The sequence below is a fragment of the Pleurodeles waltl genome, chromosome 11, assembly GCF_031143425.1.
Source record: "Pleurodeles waltl isolate 20211129_DDA chromosome 11, aPleWal1.hap1.20221129, whole genome shotgun sequence".
Taxonomy (NCBI): domain Eukaryota; kingdom Metazoa; phylum Chordata; class Amphibia; order Caudata; family Salamandridae; genus Pleurodeles; species Pleurodeles waltl.
Window position 1 is genome coordinate 349,296,650 of NC_090450.1, and position 25,832 is coordinate 349,322,481.

The 25,832-nt window shown below is 43.4% G+C and overlaps 1 protein-coding gene across 10 annotated transcripts in view; it reads left to right on the forward strand.

Annotated features, from left to right (window-relative positions):
* Positions 1 to 25,832, forward strand: part of PASK (PAS domain containing serine/threonine kinase) — a 1,088,660-nt gene that overhangs the window by 319,108 nt on the left and 743,720 nt on the right. For all 10 annotated transcript variants that reach the window (XM_069213654.1, XM_069213650.1, XM_069213651.1 and 7 more), the window contains 2 exons: positions 8,780 to 8,963; positions 12,543 to 12,714. In XM_069213654.1, the coding sequence (XP_069069755.1) occupies positions 8,780 to 8,963; positions 12,543 to 12,714 (356 nt within the window). The remainder of the gene's footprint in view (positions 1 to 8,779; positions 8,964 to 12,542; positions 12,715 to 25,832) is intronic.

The window sequence follows — 25,832 nt, forward strand, 5'->3', positions numbered from 1 at the left end:
AGTGTCTTGAGTTGAGGAGCACTAACCTGGACAACTGGCAGGCAGGGTTCTTCCTCTCAATTCTCCTGAAGGCAGTATCATGGTTTGCCTTAAATGTGTGCCCTTCCAAGATGGTTTGTCTTATCAATGTTTGTTATCTCAGGTTCCCAATCCAAGATGGCGTTGACCTCTTTTCTTGCAATTTCATCCACTGCCTTGACATTATATAAGGAGATTTTGTCTTGAAATGAATGCACAGTTATGAATGTGTTCCCTTGTTTTTCATCACAATTATTTCTCCATCAGCAGTCCTGTTACTCTTGCTAAAGAAAACCCTATAGGACCAATTTAGCTTTCATTACCCAAGTGGAACTCATGAACTGCCTAAAAGTAGGTCAGGTTTCTTTGCTTCTAGAGAGATCCACGTTGGTGCAGAAGACCCAAACAATTTCCCCATGTCAAAGGCCTACCCTTTGTTGCTAAGGGTCTCAAAGCTGTGTCAACAATAAACTCAAACAGTTATTCAGTAGTAATAGCCCCTCAGACATTCAGTCTGGGTTTTGAGCAGGCTGTGGCACTGAAACAGTAATTCTGCAAATTATTCATGCTACCTTGCCCGTCCTCAATAATGAGGATTCCTGACAGCTCGCACTGATGGGCCTATCAGGAATATCTGTGACAGCCAACCTCTATACCCTACTGGAAAACTTGAAAGATGCACGAGTCTTGAACCTATGGTATTAAACTGATCTGTCTCTTTCCTAACAAACGGTTTGCAGTAGATGTAGCGAGAGGTCTATAAAACTGCCTTTTGACAAAGGGATTAGCTCACGTTTGCATATTAGCTTCATATGTCTTCAACATGTACTACAAATTTCTGGAAAGTTGTCTGAGTAATTACATCTGACTTGACTCTACCTACATCCTGGAATGCACTCCAACCAATATTGAATGCTATAAATGGTTTTTCATTCTCATCAAGCATCTCAACCTCTACAAACACATAAATAATGTGGCATAAAATGCTCAATACCTACTCAGTTTACACTCTACTGGTATCTGCCTATGTTGCGAAATTGGATTGATGTAAGATCATGTGTCAATTTTCACTTTGATAAGTTAACAGATCCCCCTCACAAGTTTGTGGATTCTGTAGGCACAAAAGTCCTTGATTTGGAATCTAAGGCTCGTGAACTCAACTAACATGCAGAATAGCTGGAGAACCAAACACAGTTTCTACAAATGCAACTTCAGGCTTCCGTCATGTAAATCGAAGATTTGGAAAATAGATCCTGGAGAGAAACATTTGAATATGAGGCCTAGAGGAAGGGATGGAGGGCAAGATCTAGAGGCCTTTGGAATAGGACTTTTAACGGAAATACTATGCAACTCTCAGTTGAAGATCAAATTAGAGTGCACAGGGTGGGAAGACCCCCAACAGGAGAAAAAGCTCGACCCTGGGATATCCTGACCAAATTACACTCATTCAATTTAAAATGTTCACGCTACCAAGACGTCACTCCTGCGACCCTGCTTCCCCGCCAACAATTTCAACCAATAAACTATGGCAGGAATGCATTAAATATAGCTGGACATACCCCTTTGGCCTAGCCTTCGAATACCAGCATAAAATTTGTTATTTTACAGAATTAGAGGAAGCAATGACACTCCAGGAGATACCTGGACCAAAGGTGCAAGACCCAATGGACGATAGGAGGGCAAAAGACAACAGAGAAAAAGGCACCCGGACAAAAGGACAGTGGCTCATCCAGTGCCACCAGCAATTTCAGAAGAACTGTTAAAATGTAGAAGAGTATGCACTCTGTAGGTAATGCTCGATTCCAACCTACCTTACGAGCTTGTACGAGATCCAAAACCACAGCCACTGCAGGCACCCCAAAGACTGCACAAGGGTGAGTAAAACCTCAAATGACTTAACTGGAAAAAAAAACAATGACATTTACTGAGACCCAGGCACGTGGTGATGCAGGGCCCAGCAGTAATCACACTGCCAATGCATACCGATTTGAATACTGTAGCGGTGTCTGACCGAATCGGCTACCTATATATATTTTTTTTTACTAACTTCACATATATGTATCTTGCTGATCTGTATATCTTCAAGGTACGTAGATGTTGATTTAAGAATGGTAAATCCTTATTTCCCTATGTGTACTAACCTGTTGAATATTTTATTCCTCAATATTGTGGTTACAATATTGTGACCCGACCAGTGCTTAATTTGTGATTGTTGTTTCCGGTGCTGAGCACTGGCACTTATTTTTGAGGGCCAGGGCTTATTCTTATGCCTCAAGCATTTGCTGCGAGCAAAAGAGACATATAGGAAAGACGGATGAAGGGAAAAATGAAAGCGTCACAGAAAGAGAAAGTAAAAAGCTGCAAGAGTGAGCTGAAGGTGTCACGACTCACGTGCTGCTTGCGCCTGGAGTTTGCAGATCTTGAGGCGTGGATCTTGAGGGTTCGGCTTTGGCCCAAAAAGGGGCGGCTCTTTCTGGTAGCCACGGTGCTGTAGGCAATGGAACGCCAAGAACAGACCGTGACCTAAAGAAAGTAGCGCCAGAGGGAAAAAACCCCTTCAGAAGAAGGGGAAAAAACCTCCAAGAGAAGATTCACAGAGGATTCCTGAAAACAAGAACAGAGGAACAGGAATCAAAAAGAACTGACGTAAATAACACAGAAATGGCGAATTCCAGAACCAAAGGCTAGGAAATCAGGAGCGAGGACACCATCTGAACAGAGAGTGTTGCAGCGCAATGAAGAGAAGAAAAAACCACCCTTAAATACCATAAAACAGGAAGTGACCCACAGGAAGAAAAAGGACACCATCTTGGATAGGGAAAAGTAGATAGAATAGGATAGAAACCATAGAGAATAGGGAAGGAGGAATGCTGGGAAGACAAGGGTAACCTGGGAAGGGGAAAAGACATAAAGGAAAGTGCAAAAAACAGACCCAAAAAGAAAGAAGACAGAAGAAAGAAGAAAGAAGCCACAACAGGTAAGAGGGGTTAGGAGATACTAATAGAAACGGAGGGAGAGAACAGAGCGAGGCCCCAAGTAAGCTCTGGGGCCTCGTAGGGTGCAGGAAAGGCTCGGGGCGCGCCGCGTCTTTTGAACGCGAAGCGCGGCCCGAGCTGAACGCGCGGCTTGTGCCGAAGGCTCGGCTCGCGCCGCGCGGTGCGGCGCGACAGTAGGCCCCCCTCCCAAAGGTCCTGGTTTGAAAGGAAATAAACGGTGAAAGCGCTGAATCAGAAGGGGAGCATGAACAGAAGATGCATCTTCCCAAGAACATTCACTGAGAGGATAACCCTTCCAATGAATCAGATACTGCAGACGTTTGTGAAAAAGTCGGGAGTCACAAATTTCCTGAACCTCATATTCAGGAACATCATCCACTAAGACAGGAGGAGGACAGGAAAACTGACGGGAATAAGGATCAGGCACATAAGGTTTGAGTTGGGAGACATGGAAGACTGGATGAATCTTCCACGTGTGAGGCAAGTGAAGACGGACAGTGACAGGATTAAGCAACTGGAGAATACGGAAAGGGCCGTAGTAGCGAGGTGTGAACTTGTTCTGAGAGAGACGTGAGAGTAAGAATTTAGAAGAAAGCCAAACTTTATCTTGTGGATGGTAGTCCGGAGTGGTCCTACGTTTCTTGTCTGCTACTTTCTTCATATATCGTTTGGTGTGTAAAAGATTGGATCGAATCAGTCTATGGATTTGTAGAAGGCGGTTGGAAAAATAAGTAATAGCGGGCAAGGGAGTGGGAGACCGAGAAAAAGTAGGAAAAGAGGTAGGATGAAAACCATAAGAACAGAAAAAAGGAGTGGTCTTGGAGGCACTATGGACTGAATTATTGTAAGAGAATTCAGCAAGAGGAAGATAAGTGCTCCAGTTGCTTTGAGTAGAGTTGGAAAAACAACGAAGGTATTGTTCAAGGCCTTGATTCAGACGCTCTGTCTGTCCATTGGTCTGGGGATGGAAGCCCGATGATAGAGCTCTATTGATATTAAGTGTCTTGCAAAAATACCTCCAAAACCGGGAAATGTACTGAGGTCCTCTATCAGATATAATGGTATGAGGAAGTCCATGAAGACGGAAAATGTGGTCGATGAATATCTGGCTTAGTTCTTGGGATGTAGGAAGTTTTTTCAGAGCAGTGAAATGAGCCATCTTAGTAAAAGAGTCCACAGTGACCATGATTACCCGGTTTCCTGCAGAAGGTGGTAACGACACATAAAATCAGTAGAGATGGTGTGCCATGGAGTTGGCGGAACCGGCAAGGGCTGGAGTAATCCTGCAGGTCTGGTTCGGGGAATCTTGACTTGAGCGCATGTGGGACACGCCTGAACGTATGTTTCAATATCCAGTTTCCAAGTAGGCCACCAGAAAAATCGTGATAGCAGTTCTTGTGTGGCCTTAATGCCTCTATGACCAGCAACCGGTGAATCATGACACATTTGTAATGCCTTTTCTCTAACTCTGTTAGTAGGGATGAATAACAGATCTTGATAATAATAGTAGCCTTGTCTCTTGTGTAATAGAGGCCTTAAGTTCTCTACTTCGTCATCAGATAGATTGGAGTATTCTCGTTGTACCTCCTCCAGAAAAGACTGAGCTACCCCAATGATCTTATTAGGTTCCAGTAGATGTTGAGCTGGAGCAGGTGTACAATCTGGATAACGACGCGACAGAGCATCAGCCAGAATGTTCTGGGAGCCAGGAATATGTGTAATGTAAAAATCATACTGGCTGAAGAAGAAGGCCCAACGAGCTTGACGACTATTTTGGCATACGAAATTTCGTAAGCATTGTAAGTTTCGATGGTCTGTTCTCACTTCAAAGGGTTCCTTGGAACCCATCAGGAATTGTCTCCATTCTATACAAGCTGTTTTCAGAGCCAACAATTCTCTTTCTAGTACTGAGTAATGTTGTTCTGCAATAGAGAGTATATGAGACAGATAGAAAACAGGATGTTCAAGCCCATCATCCTCCTGTTGTTGGAGTAGGACGGCTCCAATGGCCTTTTCAGAAGCATCGGTGACGACAATAAATTGTTTGTTGGTATCAGGATGTCTTAAAATGGGAGCTTGCGTGAATGCTTTCTTTAAGTCCTGAAAGGCTGTTTCGGCATCTTTAGTCCAGACAAACCCTTTAGTTAGACTTTCCTTCTTTAAAGTGTGAGTTATATGGCTAGTTTGTTTTGCAAAGTCTGCGATGAATTGCCGATAGAAATTCGCTAATCCTAGAAAACATTGTGTTTCTTTAATAGAAGATGGAGAAGGCCAATCTAGAATAGCTTGTACTTTTTCTGGATCCATAGCTACGCCTGTGGGACTTAAATGATAACCCAGATATTTGACTTCCGTCTTGTCAAACTCACACTTCTCGGGTTTGCAAAATAGTTGATGTGCCCGGAGTCGTTGAAGGACTTGTTTCACATGGAAAGAATGGAGTTCGGGATTTCTAGAATAAATAAGAATATCATCTAGGTAGATGACAACTGTCTGATTCAGGAGATCAGAAAACACAGAGTCCATAAATCTCTGAAAGATTGCGGGGGCATTAGTAAGACCAAAGGGCATTACTCTGTATTCAAAGTGACCAAATGGAGTCCTAAAGGCCGTTTTCCACTCATCTCCTTCTTTAATGCGTAAAAGGTGGTAGGCTCCCCGTAGATCTAGTTTGGTAAACCGTTGGGCCCCTCTGACTGCCTCTAAAATGTCCCTAATGAGAGGCAAAGGATATCGATCCTTAATAGTTATCTTATTCAGGCCTCTAAAATCCAGGCAAGGGCGAAGATCCTTTGTCTTCTTGGGCACGAAAAAGAGGGGAGCCCCGGCCGGAGAAGACGATGGAACAATAAGACCACTTTGAATATGTTCTTCCAAGTACTCCTTTAGTACTTCCTTTTCAGTTTCCGTGAGGGAGTACATCCTTCCAAAAGGAACGATAGTGCCAGGTTCCAAGGGAATAGCACAATCATAATCTCGATGTGGAGGTAACACTAGTCTGGAGGGTTTTTGGAATACGTCTTGAAACTCCAAATAGTGTTCAGGAACTCCTTGGACTGTATTGATGGTCGAACCGGTAGTACCTTCCGTGATTATTGATCTCTTGGGTGACCAATACTTGTCAGAAGCAAAACAGTGTTCGTGACAGAACTGTGAGGACAAGGAAACCGTCCGGGTAGCCCAGTTCACATATGGGTTATGTCCAATGAACCACGGGATTCCCAGAATGATGGTATGATTGGGGGAAGTTATAAGGTCAAAGGAGATGTGTTCCTGATGGTTACCGATCTGTAAACTCAGCAACAGGGTAGTAGTATCAACTGGACCCGATGATATCAAGGATCCGTCCACCGTGTGTACTTGTTCGGGAATCTCCTTAGGTTGTATAGGAATTTGTTGAGTAGTGGCCCACTTCTTATCCATATAAATTCCACTAGCTCCACAATCTAGTAGTGCCATAGTTTTCTCTTGACGGCCATCAGGTAATTGTAACATGACTGGTACAATGAACAAGGATGTAGTATTGTCATTAAAGGAACTGATGGAAGGTATAGCTGCTAATCCCGTCCCCTCCCTTCTTACAGAGGATGGGAAGTGGCGTTTCCCGATAGCCTTGAAGGACGTACTGGACAGGTACGAAGCATGTGGCCGGCAGAACCGCAGTACAAACACAACCCCTTCTTTCGTCTATCTTCTCGTTCGCTAGCGGAGAGAGGGCCTCGAGTTGTATCCACCTGCATGGGTTCTCCTTCGATGTCTCTGACAGGAGGGCGAGGTTCCTCAGAACGATGCGGAAAAGCTCGTGAAGTGCTCGGTTGGAAAGACCCTCTACTCTTTCTCTTCTCTGCTCTCCGTTCCTGAAGGCGATACTCGATGGAAAGGGCTTGATCCATCAGGCCACGAAGATCTTCCACTCTGGTGGAATGTACTAGTTCATCCTTTATTTCCTCTTTGAGTCCTCTACGAAACAAAGTCACCAAAGTACGTTCCACCCAGGTGGTCTCTGCTGCTAGCTGACGAAAGCGTGTTATGTATTGAAGGACATCTTGTGAGCCTTGATGAATATCGCATAAGGCTTCTTCCGCTGAAGCCTCCAATCCTGGACGACTAAACATCTGCTTGAAGCGATTCACGAAGGCCGAATAGTCCGACAATACCGGATCGTTAGATGATACCATCGGGGTTGCCCAGGCCAAGGCAGGACCGGATAAGGCACTGATGAGATATCCCACTTTTGTTCTGTCTTGGGAGAACTGGGTGGGTCGGAAGGCGAAGTAAACTGTTAAGGAATCAAGGAACTCACGCAGTTGGGTTGGCTCCCCAGAAAAACGATGGGTAGAGGCGGAGAGCGTCGGAACGTCACCACTACGGAAAGCCAAAGCCTGTCGCAATGCAGCATTCTCACTACGTAGTTGTTGTATTTCTTGAGCTTGTTGTTGAATTGTCGTCAGGAGAGAATGATCCGGATCTGCAGCTGCTACCACAGTGTCTTCCATGGTGTTAGAAGACGTCGGAATGGTTTGGCGCTGCAATCTGTCACGACTCACGTGCTGCTTGCGCCTGGAGTTTGCAGATCTTGAGGCGTGGATCTTGAGGGTTCGGCTTTGGCCCAAAAAGGGGCGGCTCTTTCTGGTAGCCACGGTGCTGTAGGCAATGGAACGCCAAGAACAGACCGTGACCTAAAGAAAGTAGCGCCAGAGGGAAAAAACCCCTTCAGAAGAAGGGGAAAAAACCTCCAAGAGAAGATTCACAGAGGATTCCTGAAAACAAGAACAGAGGAACAGGAATCAAAAAGAACTGACGTAAATAACACAGAAATGGCGAATTCCAGAACCAAAGGCTAGGAAATCAGGAGCGAGGACACCATCTGAACAGAGAGTGTTGCAGCGCAATGAAGAGAAGAAAAAACCACCCTTAAATACCATAAAACAGGAAGTGACCCACAGGAAGAAAAAGGACACCATCTTGGATAGGGAAAAGTAGATAGAATAGAATAGGATAGAAACCATAGAGAATAGGGAAGGAGGAATGCTGGGAAGACAAGGGTAACCTGGGAAGGGGAAAAGACATAAAGGAAAGTGCAAAAAACAGACCCAAAAAGAAAGAAGACAGAAGAAAGAAGAAAGAAGCCACAACAGGTAAGAGGGGTTAGGAGATACTAATAGAAACGGAGGGAGAGAACAGAGCGAGGCCCCAAGTAAGCTCTGGGGCCTCGTAGGGTGCAGGAAAGGCTCGGGGCGCGCCGCGTCTTTTGAACGCGAAGCGCGGCCTGAGCTGAACGCGCGGCTTGTGCCGAACGCTCGGCTCGCGCCGCGACAGAAGGGGCAACGAGTGGCTTTATATGGATTGAAGCGGCCCGAGATGGTTTCAGGATTATGCTGCCTCGATATTCCATGTTCACACATTTAACCAAAGCGGCCGCATGTTTAAGAGGAGGGCTTTGGGCACCGGCACCTTTGTATTTACAAATTAAGCACTGGACCTGACCATACTTGGGATTCGATATTTCAGACTACAGTCCTTTTTTATCATACCTTGTTTTTTATTGATGAGAATAGAGTCTAAAAATGAAACTCAAAAGTCATGCATCGTGAAGTGTAAGCAGAACCCAGGCTGTATTGTGTCTTAAGGATCTGTTATTTTCTTCTCTTGGTCCCAGACTGCTGACCACACATGAACTCATATTTTTAAGTATGAGCAAATCCCAGCACACATGATGATCTCCTTTACTCATCTCTTCAATCATTCTTTCTTTTGTTTTCCAGGAAATCACCTTCCTGATACCTGGATTTTATGACTACATGAACACGATGAATGATTCTTCCCTACTTGGAGCCTGGATAGATGATATGGAAACTGGGAATGAGGGCCCAGCCAGAACAAGCAGAAGCCAGCATGACGACCGCAGCCCAGCGCACATTATAGATAACAAGAGGAGCCCGAGGAAAGGTGCTTTGTGTTCTTGAGTTGCGCAGTGGCATTGCATCGCTTGCAAATGCTGTTTTAGACTAGAATTTGTTCATTATCATCATGTTGTGTTTAGCCCCCAGGGATTGGAAACCTGCCAGAGGGGTTACAGATAAAAAGGCAAAAAATGACAGGTAGGGACAAATTTAGTACTAAGTTATAAGAACAGTCCTTAATTCTGTTACTTCTGGGTTTGTTTCTTTTTCATATTTATTTCCAAAACGAATTTAATATAGCAAAAAGGATCTATGGTGATATAATACAAGACTTAAAACACATTACATAAATACGTGTACACAAAATATTACTCACAATACACAAACCATAAATTACATATAATTTTTTTTTAACAATATAAAAAAAAGAGAAAAAACCATCTTGAGGTGGTGTCCTATGTATTAGAAATGTGGTCACTATTATGTCACTCCACATGTGATCATCTGTTATTTGCTAAGGCACTGGCTTTTTGTGCACTTAACTATCACTAACTTGTGTATTTCTTTCACAAAAGCTTTGCGCAGAAAAGAGCGACTGAAAGCGCTGCGCAGCAAGCAGCTCAAGACGAAGGAAGATGGTGAGCCGGAAAACAAGCAGTTCATAGAAGAGGGTGAAGACGAGGGCGACATCAAACACAGAACTATGATTGCCCTTCTCCAGTCCTGATGAGGCCATAAATAAGTTGGCCGAAACGCGTTGACCGCTTTGTATTGCAAGTGGATTGGGCTTGCTAATTAATGGACTATATTGTAAAGATTTGAGATGCACGATATCACGCTTGTGTGAAAGAAATACAAAAGTTAGTGATAGTTAAGTGCACAAAAAGCCCAGTGCCTTAGCAAATAACAGTGGATCACATGTGGAGTGACATAATAGTGACCACATTTCTAATACATAGGGCACCACCTCAAGATGTTTTTTTCTCTTTTTTTATATTGTTAAAAAAAAATGTATATGTAATTTATGGTTTGTGTATTGTGAGTAATATTTTGTGTACACGTATTTATGTAATGTGTTTTAAGTCTTGTATTATATCACCATAGATCCTTTTTGCTATATTAAATTCGTTTTGGAAATAAATATGAAAAAGAAACAAACCCAGAAGTAACAGAATTAAGGACTGTTCTTATAACTTAGTACTAAATTTGTCCCTACCTGTCATTTTTTGCCTTTTTATGTTGTATTTACCCTGGGCAGGTTAGGGTTATAGGGTTTCCCCTAGTTTTGTGTTTAGAGGGGCTACAGATGGCATGTGGACCTGAGTGCCTATGCCGTAGAGTCCGTGCCCACACATCTGCGCACCTGTTTGGCTATTGCCCTTTCAGTTTTTTTCTCTCAAAATGGCATACGACATAACTAGCATACCCGCTCCTGCGACCTTGCAAATATGTGTAGGCAAAATCTCTTCCTTCCACAATCGCCTCCGTCGTGCTCTGCTAATTCACATTGGCAAAGGTGTCAGAAAATGCTGTTCATGAAAGCAGTAAATTACCGGGACCGGGTGTCTCTCAGAACTTTTATCTAGGCTCCCGTGCATCTGTGAATCTTCAGAAAATCACCACGTGTTCCCGGCTTTTGGCATCACATGAGTACAACTTACACATCATCCTAGATGTGTGGACAGGCTCAGAATGTGAAAAGGAGATCCTCATTCTCCCACAAAAAAATCTTCCAGTGAGCTAAACTCCTGAAACTTTTCACCCTTGGGTTAGTATTCCGGCCTGGGCAGCGGTTACCAGCAAAGGAATATTTCCAGCACAGAACAGACTGCTCCCTCAAAGGGATTCGCGAGCCTCAGGATGTGCCCGCTAATTTATAAAAAGTCTGATGAAAGTTTTTTTTTTTCATTTTTATTTTTTTCATATCTGTTGTAGAAATATTTTTAGATATTTAGTACATGTGACTACGTACATAAAAATAAACTGATCCATTTTACATTACCATACCGGTGCGATGTAGTATAGCACAACAAAATGCACTTAGTCTGTGTAGTATTAGAAAGAAGAGCTATCATTTTGCTTTTTGTAATTCCATGCTTGGTGTTGAAGAAAACGTGTTACCATAAACAACCATTCTCTCCTCATAAGTAAGTTGTAGTATCTACAATGGATTACATTCAATAAATTAAGAAAATAATATGAACAAGAAATTATAGAGAGGAACTCATTTCTTTTGTTTATTACCTCATTTTCAAAAACGTTGTAAATAAGGTGAACGTTTTATAAAGGCTTGAGTTGCTCTTTATATAAGTGAAAGGTGAGAGCGGCAGCCAGAGACATAGTTGGGGGTGGCTGAAGCTTTGCTGAAGCAGGTGGTTCTAGGGCAGATACATGGTAACACCACACCAATGTACAGCATTGTCTCTATTGTGAAGATTCATAGGTAGAATAGTTTGGGCCCGTAAGTAAATCTATGGAACACTTTAAGCTCTGTAACTCTTATATTCAGAAAAAAACAAGTGATAGGGGAAATGTTTTAATTAATCTCTACCACTGTTAATTACTGTGGTTTTTCACACTGTATCACTACAGGCAGGAACCAACCTAATGCATGTCGACCTTTGTCGCCCTCCAATAGGAACAGTCCAACTTGAACTTCCAGACATGATGCCCTCTTAATAGTAACAAAAGCAACCCTGCACGGTTTTGAGCTTTGTTTCCTACTGTGTAGAAATTGGGCGTTTTACACAGTTTCAATCAATATGCCCTAGACTAGGTGTCTGACCATAGTGGGCCAGGAAAAGATAAGGAACCAATTATTTCCAAAGTCTTTATCCAATTAGCTTTTTATGTGTTTTGTTTGTTTCTTTACATTTGAGACAATAATTAGCTGTTTTTCGATTCAGAACCCTGGTTATTACGTGCATTTAAGCTTGAGGATTGTCTGAAATTAGGCAAGAAGAAATTAATTATTATTGTCACATATATCTCAATTTTAGCGATCCTGCTGGATTATAAAAGTGCCTTTTTAAATACCCTTTTGGCAGAATTACTTCTATCAGTCCTCGGTGTTGATTTTGCAACTTCAGGAAAGGTTTTATTGGGAAATCCTTCCTAATTCTTAAAGTAAACAAAGTACTCATCCAATGCAGAGATTTAGGCTAAGGGTATCAACATTCATTTGAATCAAATGGACTAAGCTGTCAACATGCCTTTCCATGTTCTCTTGCCTAGATAAAAAGTTACTGGATGAGGTGCCTTCTATAAGTTCTTCACGTTGAGTTATAGGCAGAGCTGGTGGGGAGGGTTCAAAGGGTGATTATTTCCCAGACTGATGGCTTTTTCAGGGCCAAACGTTTGTACTGCAAAATATATTTGTAGATTGTGACACAAGCTTGGCCTGTTATTTAATAAAGCAACAGCTGACATTCGTGTTCCACTGGTTGGGTCTAGATGCTGGAGCTGACCTGTTTTCTCTTTTTCTGAAAGATATTTTGTAAACTAGTAACTGACGCAGTGCCCAAATGAAATTTTTGACCATGCCTGAAGAAACCTCTGACATGCCCTGCTGATGAATCAGGAGTACATGTCATTGTGTGGCTAACGTTTCTCTGTCTTTCCCCAGTGGTAGGTCAAGATGCAGGCGACAGCTCCTTATGTGAAAGAAATATGGTACAGTTACAAGAAGGAAACCAGAAAGGACATATTTCTGCTCATTTTTCCGTCCAGCAGAAGAGTAATGATGTTGTACATTCGACCCTCGCATCCTTTGTGGATACCTCTTGCCCTGGAGATAAGTATGTTTTCCACATATCTTGCTGCTTCTTGATGACATTGTTGGAGGGCTCTTCAAGCGATCACAAGAGCTAAAAACGCAAATGTTTGACACCCCTTCTAATACAAAATGATCATACTAATGCTCAAAACATTGTGTCAATATTGTGTGGCAATGCCCACATTACTTAAGGTATAAATGTCCTAATTATCACTCAATATGGAATTTATGCTCTTTACACTCCGTCCAATTCTGGTCCTATATTGCCATCAAGGCCGTCTGGTGATATCATAAACCAAGAAACCAAATGCCCAGTGGTTTATACATTTAGTCTAACCCTCAGGTGCAATGTTGGACAGTGTCACAAGTTACCTGTGTTTGTTTTATCCTTATTTGGAGACAGTAGCTTGAAAGGGTGATTTTTTTGTAGGGAAATGTTTATTGAAAACAGTAAGTGAACTAATGAATTGTTCTGTTTGTCTGACTGTAGAACAAAATATGATAACATAATTGTATAGGTAAGAGAGCAGAATTATACAAAACACCCTTTGTTTAAAAAAAAAAAAAAAAAACATTTTGTCTTTAGCTTTAGAAGGGGGACATTTTTTTTTAAGTTGTTTCCTGCAGGGTGCAGCTTACAGTGAGCACTTTTCATATTAACGTCTCGAGTGTGGGCATCTGCCACTGGTGGCCGATGCCCGCACTACCTCCCTGGTGCGGGTCACGACCAGTGGCCAACACCAGGGAGGGGGTTGGAAAATCCTCTGGTGTGTTGCACCAGAGGATTTCTTTTTTTTTTTAATTTACCCCCCATCGTGAGACACGGAAAAGCTTCTGTGTCTTCCCCCACCTGCCCCTTTGTCATGAGGCGCACTGACGTCGCAATCTATTTTCCCCACTGGAGCAGGAAGCGGAGGAAAGGCCGCTTCCTGTTCCGGTGGGGGAAAAATGGGTCCAAACGGGCCTCCCCGCCGTTCGGGAAGGCCTCATTTGAAAGGGGAGATTTTCGAAAGCTGCGATCCAGGGTCAAGAAACCCCACAAGACACTACGGATTTGACTTGGGGGGGGGGGGGGGGGGGAGGGGGTTTGACCACTAAAGTCCTCAGGGAAACATTACAGCTATTAAAAAAAAATATATAGATCTATCTATATATATATATGCAAAAAACAAAGGAGAACTCTGGGAAGTTCCCAATTTTAGGTGGAGAGCTGCTCTGGAGTGGTAAATGGCTTTTGTCATTTTACAGCTCGGCAAGGATGACACTATGTCAATCCTATGCTTAAAGATTTTGCTGTACAAATGGCAAAAGACTTTGTCACTATCTAGCTCGGCGAGGATAGCACTGTGCTAATCCTATGCTTAAAGACTTTGCTAGATAAGCAGACATTTGAGGTGAGCAAATCTAGAGTGTCGCTGGTGTTGCAGGGTGCTCCTTACTAGAGCAGCTCTCCACCTAAAATTGGGAACTTCCCAGAGTTCTCCTTTGTTTTTTGCATAATTTATGCGTCGCTCTATCCCTGAAAGGGTTTTGGTTTGACTTATACTGGGTGCTCCCTTGTGTCTGGACAAAGCTATACCCCTCTGAAGAGCTCTAATGAGAGCGAAACACGTATCAGGGGTTGCTTTACTCATTCCAGGTTGGCTTGGATGGTATTTGACCAGTCCAAAGCTGTAATACTGTGCCTGGAGTGGTAAATGGCTTTTGTCATTTTACAGCTCGGCAAGGATGACACTATATAAATCCTATGCTTAAAGATTTTGCTGTACAAATGGCAAAAGACTTTGTCACTATCTAGCTCGGCGAGGATAGCACTGTGCTAATCCTATGCTTAAAGACTTTGCTAGATAAGCAGACATTTGAGGTGAGCAAATCTAGAGTGTCGCTGGTGTTGCAGGGTGCTCCTCACTAGAGCAGCTCTCCACCTAAAATTGGGAACTTCCCAGAGTTCTCCTTTGTTTTTTGCATAATTTATGCGTCGCTCTATCCCTGAAAGGGTTTTGGTTTGATAGATATATATATATATATCCAGAAAAATGGTGTATTTAAATCGCACACCAAGGGCTGCACATCATTCAATACCAGCTGGTAAAATACTCAGAAAACCACTTATTCTCGATAGGTTCATCGGCTGCTGTTTATTGAAAAAAGATTAGATTGCAGGTAAATCACACCAGCAAAAGTTGGTACAAAAAGCACAAAAAAAAACGGTCGACAATGTGCTCACCATTCAAAAGACACACACGCTGTCCCAACCAAGTGATCTCTTTATATACATATTCGCCACCAGTTCTATTGTAGTTGCAGCTTACGTCTTCAAAGCAATGCACATACTTCAACTAACGCGTTGCAACTGTAGCTTTTAGGCAGCAATAACAAAGTTAAGTAACTCTTGTGATTGTTTTTGCTACAAAAGGATCTGCCTTTTGCATCAAAACTGCCACAAAATAGCGCCGAAGGTTTATATGCCTACTGCAAAGATCAAATCTGTATTTTAGGTAAATAGCTGAGTGGATTAGTAAAGCCAGCCATTACCTGCGCTATAATACAAATTAAATGTATGTACGAGGGGGGCTATAGAGAGATGAAGGGCATTGTTGCTGGGTGCTAGTGAGGGAATCCAAGGAGGATGTCATGGGAGTGGGAGCACCATTAATGATTGTTGCACTGGGTGCTAGAGGCACTAAAGACTGTGACAATTGGTATGTGACAAGGTGAAGTAATAGTGTGTTTTTTTTGTTTTTTTGAGTTTGAGAGAACGTGCTGATTGAGGGAAGAAGCGAAGGTAAGGTGACTGACCTTTACTATTGCACGCATCACACACACACACCAGCAATTTTGTAACTGTCTACGTAGGCTAGTGTTTTAGAGCGAGAGTTTAGCCAGTAGCAGAGATGGCGGTTTGTTGGATGACTGCTGCTCAAGCCTCAACTCAGGTTATAGAGGACAGTTCTGACATAGGATCAGAGACTGAGACAGCAGATACTGAGACAGCATCTGTGGGATAGTACAATGGCGCAGACTCTGGGAGTGATTTTTCCGACAACTCCTCTTCCAGTGATTCTGAAGGAGGTGATGAGGACAGTCCTGCTCTCCCTTCGCAAGCACAGTCTGTGCAGCGGTACAATAGCGGGTTAGCCCCACCAAGAGTGCAGGTGCATGTGGCGGCAAGCACAGAGGGAGTGCTCTCTTGGGAGCTCCCCAATTTAGTTTATCCCCAAATTCCACCACCCAAATCGTATTGTGGAGACATCAAAATTATCAACCACAAAACAACCTGGTTTTGTAAGGCAGGCACCTGCGTTTTTGGTCCCGGACTCGGCGGCCATATAGGGAAACCTACCAAACCCAGACATTTCTGGAAGCTAGACACCCGGGGGAGTCCACTGAGGTGTGATGTGTGGATTCCTCAAAGTTTCCTTACCCAGAATACCCTGCAAAGGTGAAATGCTGAATAGAAACTCTATTTTTATTCTTGCATTTCTGTCACACAAACTACTGGAATATGCTGGGATCCACAAAATTCCTACCACCCAGTGTTTCCCCACCTGTCCTGAAAACGCTACCCCACTTGAGTGCCTGTACCTAGTGCCTGCGTCAGGAATGGATCACGCCAGGGTCAACAATTTCCCTCATAAAAGGACTAACATTGACCGTTGCGTGATCCATTCCTAACACTGGTACTGGGCCTACCCACACAAGTGAGGTACCATTTTTATTGGGAGACTTGGGGGAATGCTGGGTGGAAGGAAATTTGTGGCTCCTCCCAGATTCCAGAACTTTCTATCATTGAAATGTGAGAAAAAAAGTTTTTTTTTTTTTTGCCAAATGTTGAGGTTTGCAAAGGATTCTGGGTAAAAGAACCGGGTGAGAGCGCTACAGGTTACCCAATCCTGGTTTCCCCTAGGTGTCTAGTTTTAAAAAATGTACAGGTTTGGTAGGTTTTGCTAGGTAACAGCTGAGCTAGAGACCAAAATCCATAGCTAGGCACTTTCCAAAAAACACGTTGGTTTTCAGTGTAAAAATTGTATGTGTCCATGTTGCGTTTGAGGTGTTTCCTGTCGCAGGCACTAGGCCTACCAACACAGGTGAGGTACCATTGTTTATCTGGGGAATTAGGAGAATGCTGGGTAGAAGGAAATGTTTGGCTCCACTCAGATTCCAGAACGTTCCATCACCTAAATGTGAGGAAAAAGTGTTTTTTTTATTTTTTTGCCAAATTGTGAGGTTTGCAAAGGATTCTGGTTAACAGAACCTGGTGAAAGCACCACAAGTCACCCCATTCTGAATTCCCCTAGATGTCTAGTTTTCAGAAATTAGGTTTGCTAGGTTTCCCTAGGTGCCAGCTGAGCTAGAGGCCAAAATCCACAGCTAGGCACTTTGCAAAAAACAGCTCTGTTTTATTTGGGAAAATGTGGTGTGTCCACATTGTGTTTTGGGACATTTCCTGTTTATTTATTTTTGCCAAATTTTGAGGTTTGCAAAGGATTCTGGGTAACAGAACCTGGGGAAAGCCCCACAAAGTCACCCCATCCTGGATTCCTCTAGGTGTCTAGTTTTCAAAAATGTGCAGGTTTGGTAGGTTTCCCTAGGTGCCGGCTGAGCTAGAAGTCAAAATCCACAGCTAGGCACTTTCCAAAAAACAGTTCAGATTTCAAAGTAAAAATGTGATGTATCCATGTTGCGTTTCCTGTCGCGGGCAATAGGCCTACCCACACAAGTGAGGTACCATTTATATCGGGCAACTTGGGGGAACACAGAATAGAAGAACAAGTGTTATTGCCCCTTGTCTTTCTCTACATTTTTCCTTCCAAATTGAAGACAGTGTGTAAAAAAGAAGTCTATTTGAAAATTGCCCTGTAATTCACATGCTAGTATGGGGACCTCGGAATTCAGAAATGTGCAAATAACCACTGCTTCTCAACACCTTATCTTGTTCCTGTTTTTGGAAATACAAAGGTTTCCTCGATACCTATTTTGGACTCTTTATATTTAACTAAATGAATTGCTATATACCTGGTATACAATAAAAACCCATTGCAAGGTGCAGCTAATTTATTACCTAGGGTTTTTGATGAACATACAAGCCCTTTATATACCCGCAACCAGAAGAGTACAGCAGACGTAACAAAATATTGCTTTCGAAAATCAGCCATAGCTGGAAAAAGTTATAGAAGTAAACGTGGACAGAAATGGCTCTTTTTTTTAACCTCAATTTCAATATTTCTTTATTTTATTTGTTACTTTCTGTAGGAAAACCTTGAAGGATCTACACAACTAACCCCTTGCTGGATTTAGAATTGTGTCTACTTTTCAGAAATGTTTAGTGATCCGGAATCCAGCATTGGTTTCACACCCATTTCTGTCACTTACTGGAAGGAGGCTAAAAGCACAAAAAATAGTAAAAATGGGGTATGCCTCAGTACAATGCCAAAATTTAGTTGAAAAATGTGATTCAAGTCTGGCTGTTCCTGAAAGCTGGAAAGATGGTGATTGTAAAGTTGCGTGTTTGGAGTGGTCATTACAACAACACATTCCATATTTCAATGGAACCCATTAAACCAGCGAAATCTGTTCCAGTTCCCTATGAAATTATGAGTTAAGTATTGAGTGGATTGTAAAGTAGTGAGTTTGTGAGCATACCATAGAGTTGTTCGTTTTTAGTCAGAGTTTAGGTAGCTGTTTGAATCGGTTTTCACTTGTGTACATGAGTTATTTCATGGTGTTGATGGGTAGTTTTAGTGTAGGATTCTTTTTTGAAATGTTCACTGTGTGAGTATGCAATAATCAAAGTGTAGTAGCATTGTTGCTAAATTAAGTGAGTAAAAAATGCATGTTTAATGTATATTATGCTGTTTTTGAGACAGAAATGTACCCTGCTTGATATATAATACTGGTTGTGCAGGGTGGGTGGGTCGGTAGTGATGCCACCCTTGCCCAGGATGCCCTCTATGCATTATTGGGCAGGGTTCTGGCTTTGTATGGCACTGTTGACGCTAGAGGGACTTGAGCGTCGCCGCTGGTCTTGTCAGATATTCAAACCTCCCCCCCAACACAACATTATACTGCTGTCAGTTATCATTGCTGCACTAAAGAGTGAAATTAAATTATGTATGCTTTGTATGTTTTTTTAAATGTATGTCTTTTTTAAGGAAACAAGTGTGTCGAATAGGTAAATTGACTGTTATATAAGACTGTTTTCCTGCCCTGAGTGTGAATCTGGTATTCAGACTTTTATTTTGGCCCAAACAAAACACTAATCTAGCATGTGTGCAGACACCTATGCCTCTCCCTGACAATGGAGGACCCAGGAACTCTGCTTTGACTTGGAGGGTCGCACCAAGTGTACCCTCTTAATAAACAGTCTACTTCTGCCCCTGGTTATAGTTCATTTTTTTAAAGTGGTGGTGGCAGCATTCTGTGTTTGTAATTTATGGTTTGCCCAGCCTTTATTCTGTCACTTAGAGTGTAACCTGCTGACCTATCTTGTTCAAAGTTCCTCTCTTTGTGAGAGCCAACATCTTGCACTGACATCATGTGTCTGTTGAGTGTGTACAGTGAACCAGTGATACATGCATGGCAGTAGAATTCTATGCTGAATACTAAAGCCAGTGGGATCAATTTTGATGCCCCCCCGGCTTAGCATGAGACAAGACTGGTGATCATAATAGAGTTTCAAGACAGTGAAAGTGTATTGCCTGCATTCCGCTGGCTGGAGAATGAAGACCCATACACTGAAATGAGGAGGATGGAGACAGGTCTACCGTTAGAAATTCCATTAAAGCTTTGTTAACATGGGGCTGCTTTTTCTGTTTGTCCTCAGCAGTGCCAGGTGGTAGATGGTAAAGAGTGGAACTACAGTATCTGAAGATGACGTGAAGATGTTTCTAAGCCAAGCTTGTCCTTGATTACTTCTTCAGAAAAGCTGATGACAGACAGGTGTAGAAAGCTCATGGCTCTGTGCCCATATTGTGGGTATTCCTGTTTGGTGACCACCCCCAGCGCTACCTGTTGTGAGAAACATCACTTTACACAATGGAAAATTGTTTTTTTGGGGCTTTGCAGTTTTTCATAGCACTAAGACCATCCAAAAGTATTGGACGACATTAGGTGCCCACCAGTTACATTACACTATAACACAATAAGTGTCGTAGGCAGGGGGAAGAGTAAGTGACTTGCCAAGAGTCACAGGATGTTGAGCCGACGCCAAATCTTTTTCGCCCCCATGTTGATTTCATTGTCCTGCCCCTCCTCACATAGAAAAAAGCGCTATGACGTGGCCTGCACTGGCTGCATCACAGCGCCTCTTTAGTGACTTTTAACCTTGCTGAACAGCAGATGTGCTGCGAGACAACATGACTAAAAGACATTCACATTGACAAAGCTAATAGCTCGGGCATTGCTGAGACCTGTTGGCTTTGCCAATTCTTGTTTTGTTATTGTGCCTGTGTGTGGGCCAACATGGACAGCAGGACGAGGCAGCAGCAAGACGAGGATCGGCAGAAGGAAGACGCGAAAGAACAGAAAGATGACTGTTTTGTCAGAAAGAAGCCTACCATTCCCAAATTGGTATTCTATTTACTTTTCGTACATAGTAAACCCAACTTAATCATGAAAGCTCTAGTACCCTTGTTTACTCTGTACCTTAGAGCGTTGGTGTGACTATAATGCTTCTCATTTCAAGAGCATGCGACTGCCTTAATAATACGTTTTTCTTCATTGCAAAAGGAAGGTTTGTAAGGAAAAGTAAGGAAAACAAGCATTTGTAATGCAGTTGGTCTCGCATTTGCTTGAGTTAGAGCTATAAGCGTTGTAAACTCCTAAGCAGACTTCGTGTCACATAAATTGAAAGAATAAAAACTGAGCGCGATCGTGCTGAAATTGAAAACCAAAAACCTGAGCGCGATCACACTATCTAAAACCCAGAGCGATTGTCCTGTGTGGAAAATAAAAGGATAAAGTAGTGCAGAAATCAGGCTGAAAACATGGAGCCTCGTATGTTTTCAGCAGTTGGCCGGTGCGCTCGAGGAGGGCTGAACACTGGAAAAGGCATGACGTATGCATGCCTTTCAATAATGAAATCAAGCAAATTTTAAAAGGCTAGCCCACAAACCAATGAAAGTGACAAGCATGACATAGGTGTGGTTAAAAGCCCAAAGAGAGATTACAACAGGGAGAGAGCTCTTGTGCGCTCTGCCCCAAAAAAACACTATGACGTGGTCAATGCTGGCCGCATCAGCACTTTTTTTGTTATAATGGGTAGGAGTGGGCAGACATGGACATGGACAAGGTCAAGTGGGGGCACCAAAACGAGGGACAATAAGAGTGGGCAGCAAGACAAGAAACAGCAGGAGGATGGCGATAGGGGGCAGTGAAAACTGAGTACCATGTTTAGTCTGTAACTAAAAGTGCTGGTGTGACTCCTATTTCAAGAGCTTTGCAGTTGCCTTAACAAGACAATTTTTTTCTCTATGGTAGAGAGTTTTGCGATAAAGAGAAAAAAAAAAAGTGACTTAGTCAACACTGGTTGCGTCATAGTGCTTTTTCTGTTATATGGACAGCAAGAGGTGGATCAGTCAGCAAGATGTTGGACTGTAGAGGGGGTGGGAGGTGGCAGTAAGATGAAGGACACCAGAAGGAGTGCGGGAAGGGCAAACAACACTAAGGACAGTGGTAGGAGGGCAAGAGTGGAATGGGACAGTGACAAGAATCCGCGAAGGTGGTGGATAGCTTCAAAAACATGCACTCTCATTGAGTTCTAGAACTAAAATGTTACAAAAAGTATCTATGAAAGCTTCGAACAATGGACGGGCACTGGATGCCTGCAGGGAAGCAGTACTTGGTCCATGATTCCAGTGGGGGTTTCTCCCCGAGGGTGGTGGACCGTTGCCGCCCCCCCCCCCCCCCCCCCCCACACACACACACGCGCACCTCCCACTGCGAAATGCACGTGAAAAAAATCTAAATGAAATGATTTCCTTGCCATTTTTGTTGTTGTTGCCTTTTCACAAATGTGTGTCCGAGCCAAGAGATATGCAGGGTGTGTCCTCTGCTGCTGATTGGCAGCATGAAGAACTGTAGCATTGGCCGGCTGGATGCTCCAAAGTGCGCATGTCAGTTTGGCTGTCTGTCTTGGAGAGCAAGCACAGGCCTCCAGGCCCTTAAGGAGCATCCACCCAACCCTCTCTACCCATTCCTGGCGCTTCTCTTATGTTGGTTATTAGTGTGAGAGCAGTGTCTAGATTGCTTAGGGGAGCTCCACAGCAGACTGAAGTTTCCAAGCACTGAGGAGGACATACAGAAATGGGTAAGTACCATTTATTTTTATTTTATGTATTATAAATGTAAGTGTAGTTTTATTTTAGGCTTTTGGAGGGAGGGGTTGTTTTATTATGGGCTTTTGGAGGAAGGGGTTGTTTTATTTTTGGCTTTTGGGGTACGGGTTTTTTATTATGGGATTTTTGGGGTTGTTTTATTTTGTTTTTCTATCAGAAGCCTTTTGGCTACTTCCGCAGCCTTTTTCACTCAGTGATTCTGATGGAGAACGGTAACATGTAACACAGAGATGAAATAATAAACTACAGGAGCAGCATATCAGCACAAACGTCTGCTCTCTAGGTGCTAACCTAACTAAGGATGAGATATATATCTCCATCTCCATCCATCCTACTTGCGGTTTCCAGTAGGTAGTTGTAGTTAGGACCATGTTTCTTGACTTGCCTATATCTTTGGTGCCGTTCGATGAATCTTCATGAAATTCACCAAAAAAGTGTGCCATAGAATCTTGTTGTGCATGGGAAGTTTCGAGGTGATCCGTCAAGCATGGGCCAAGAACAAGGGGGAGTGTTTCCCATTTTAATTCCCATAGGGATTTTAGACTTGACTACAGATCGAACTGCTGGGTGGAATCACAGAACATTTGGCAGAAAGGTAGCTCTTGGTCCCAAAACGGTGATTTTTGTTATTTGGTGTAAATCAGTTCAGTGGTTTTTGAGATAATACAAGAAAACTAAATATAGATATTTGGAGACATGGAGGCTTTGCAAATACTCCCAATCACGTGCAGAGCTCTGATTGGATGTCAAAACTTCAAACAGGAAACGTTGGCAGGCATTTTGAAAAAAGCAAGCATGGTGCTTTTATTTTTACCCCATGTGGGGCAGGTCTCTGGGGATTTGGGGGTGAAGAAAGGAGGGGGTGCAAAGGGTCCCCCTCCTAGGGCTTTTCAAAGCCCCAGGGACTGCCACCTCCCTGGGGCATTGTAAAATAAGTATGCAGGGGATGTGTGGCCCCCCTCATCCCAGGGACCACCACCTCCCCGGGGCTAAATATGGAGTTAATGCTGGAGGGCTGCCCAGCACCCTTGCAGCCCTGCGGAACGCCACCTACCATGGACTGAAATAAAATAAGATGGGGGTCCGTCACGGACCACCACCCTGGAGCTAAATAGAAACGCTGGAGGGAGATCACATGACCCCCATCGTGGAGCCAATAATGGCCCTGGGAACACCCCCCCAGGGCCAGCTCCTGCTGTGTTCTGGGGTGACGAGCATGGGACATAGCTGTTTGCGATGACTTGGCGGGAGCTTTGACAGCACCCACCAAGTCAGAGCAAACGCTCAAGTTCCAGTGGGCGAGAGCCGTCAAAGGGCTCTTGCCGCAGGAAGCGAAGGTTGTATCTCTTTCCCTGCCCACAGTTAGAGATGAAACGATTGATCTTGCACACAGGGAGCTGTATGATTAGCAACTCCCTGTGTGCAAGAGCAATGCCCTAGGAGGCAGGAAACTGGCTGGGACTGTGGGGGCTCCGAGGCTCTCCCCACGGTCCCTTTGGCACTGGGTTCCCTGGGGGACACCCAGGAAATATGGTCAGGCCCCAGGAGATGGGGTCCCTGGGCCGAAATCAGCTGGGGGACGGGGGCTGCATGCCCCCTCCCCTCATTGAATTGTGGTGGGCCCCAGGGGATGAAGTCCCTGGGGCCGAAATTGGCCAGGGGAGGTGGGCTGTATAGCTTCCCTCCCCCATTAAATTGTGGTGGGCCCTGGAGGATGGGATCCACAAGGCCGAATTCGGCCTGGGGGGTGCGTGGCCCCACACTCCCATTGAATTGGCCCCACCCTGTCTACCTTAATAGTATGCATTTGCGAGGATGATGGACAGCTTACCAAAGGGCCCCCCAGTTCGTTTCCCATCTATTTTGGTGGTGTGATCATGATGCCGAGAAATATGAGAACATACCCACCAAACAAAGAAGCACTTGCATCATATCGATAAGAGGAATGACCCTGGTTTGGTGGACATTTACGTCTTTTTAAGCTCGTTGGCCTCTCCTTTAGAGGATTAATGTTATCACAGAATTATGGAGAAAGGCACACGAGGAACAATCACATTGCCAAATGCACACAAGGTCGCTAAATACATTTCCTTGTGGTGAATTACACAGCTGTAGTGTATAACACATTGGACATTTACCCAACGAGGTAGCACTTAAACGCTAACCAGTAGAAAGTACTTCAGCTGGGTAGACATTTACTGCAGAACTGTGGATTCTTGTTGGATAAATGGGCAGGTGCGGTTCCTTTGTGGCCGAGTCACTCACGCAGCTACTGACACACCCACATGGACATTCACACACCCACTCAGGCACCCACACACCCACTCAGGCACCCACTCATAGACCCACTTAGACACTCATGTACCCGCTCACAAACCCACTTGGGCTCAAGCACCCACTCACAGGCTTATGCACTCACTCACAGACCTACTAAGTAACTCATGCACTCATAGACAGCATTCAGACACTCATGTACCCACTCACAGACCCAGACACTCACGCATCCACTCACAGACCTATTCAGACATTTCCACACCCACTGACAGACCCTCTCAGACACTTTCACACCCACTCACAGACCTACTGAGACACTTACAGACTCACATACTCCCTGTCAAAGGTTAGTGGTTTCAGTTAGAAAATAAAATTAAAAAAGCCTTAGAAAATCTCTTTAAAAAACGAAAGGCTACAGGGACGTTATAGTTAGGAAACAACACTACAAAAACACCTTAGAGGTTTACTGAAAAAAACAAAGGTTACAGGGATGTTATAGTTAGGAAATATAATTATAAAACCTTAAAATTTATCTGAAAAACCAAAGGCTAAAGGGACTTTATAGTTAGGCTCATGTTTCATTCACACAAAACTAGTGAAATTCAGCAGTTATAGTTACCCGAGTTAACTATAAGTTACACCCCTGCAATGCACTGATTATGACTTCCCATATTACATCACTTATGACATTTACATACACAGGGATATGATGTACGTTAGTCTTGGAGAATGGTGGCTATGTAGGATAGAGACAACTTTTGTGTTGTCTCCTGAAGATAAGATCGTTATCTGTGGATCTTACGTCTGGGTCAGATGAATTCCATAGTTTGGCTGCTTGAACAGAGAAAGATGTTTTTTTTTTCTTGTGTGCTGGGGTTGTCAGGCAAAGTGCCAATCTGGAGCATAGGTTCCTTTGTTGAATGTATTTGGTGATTTTATTCTTGATGAAAAGGGATCCTGTTTCATGTATTGCTTTGTGGGTGATACAAAGCCGCTTGAAGGTGGATCTTCTGGCAACCGGTAAGTAGGGGAGATAAGGGCTCATAGCTTTACATGCAAGAGTAGTCTGGTAGCAGAGTTCTGAATCCATTGTAGACTTTTTTTAGTTGATAAATAAACTCAGTGGTTGAGGCCATTGGCGTAATCAAATTTATACAGTACAAGAGATACAGTAGCCTGGATCTTGTGTGAAAATCGAAGGTGGGGAAAATGCGTTGCAGAGTTTTCATAGTAATTAAGATTGATCTTGGTCATTTTTCCACTTGGGAATTAATTGATAAGTTGGAGTCCATGTTTTCAGGTTTGTTTTCTTTAATAATGGGTGTATGTATGCCTTTTTTTGGTCTTCTGGAAAGATTCCTATAGGCAAAGAATTATTGATGATTTTTCTTACTGGTGTGGCAGCAGAGGTAGGTAAAACATGGTTCGATGGCATCTGTCGCTGTAGATACACATGTTCTGCAATAGCTCGCCATCTGGTGTTGGGTCGGAGTGTTACAAGTTGTTTTTCTTCGAAGAAGTGTTTTCGAGT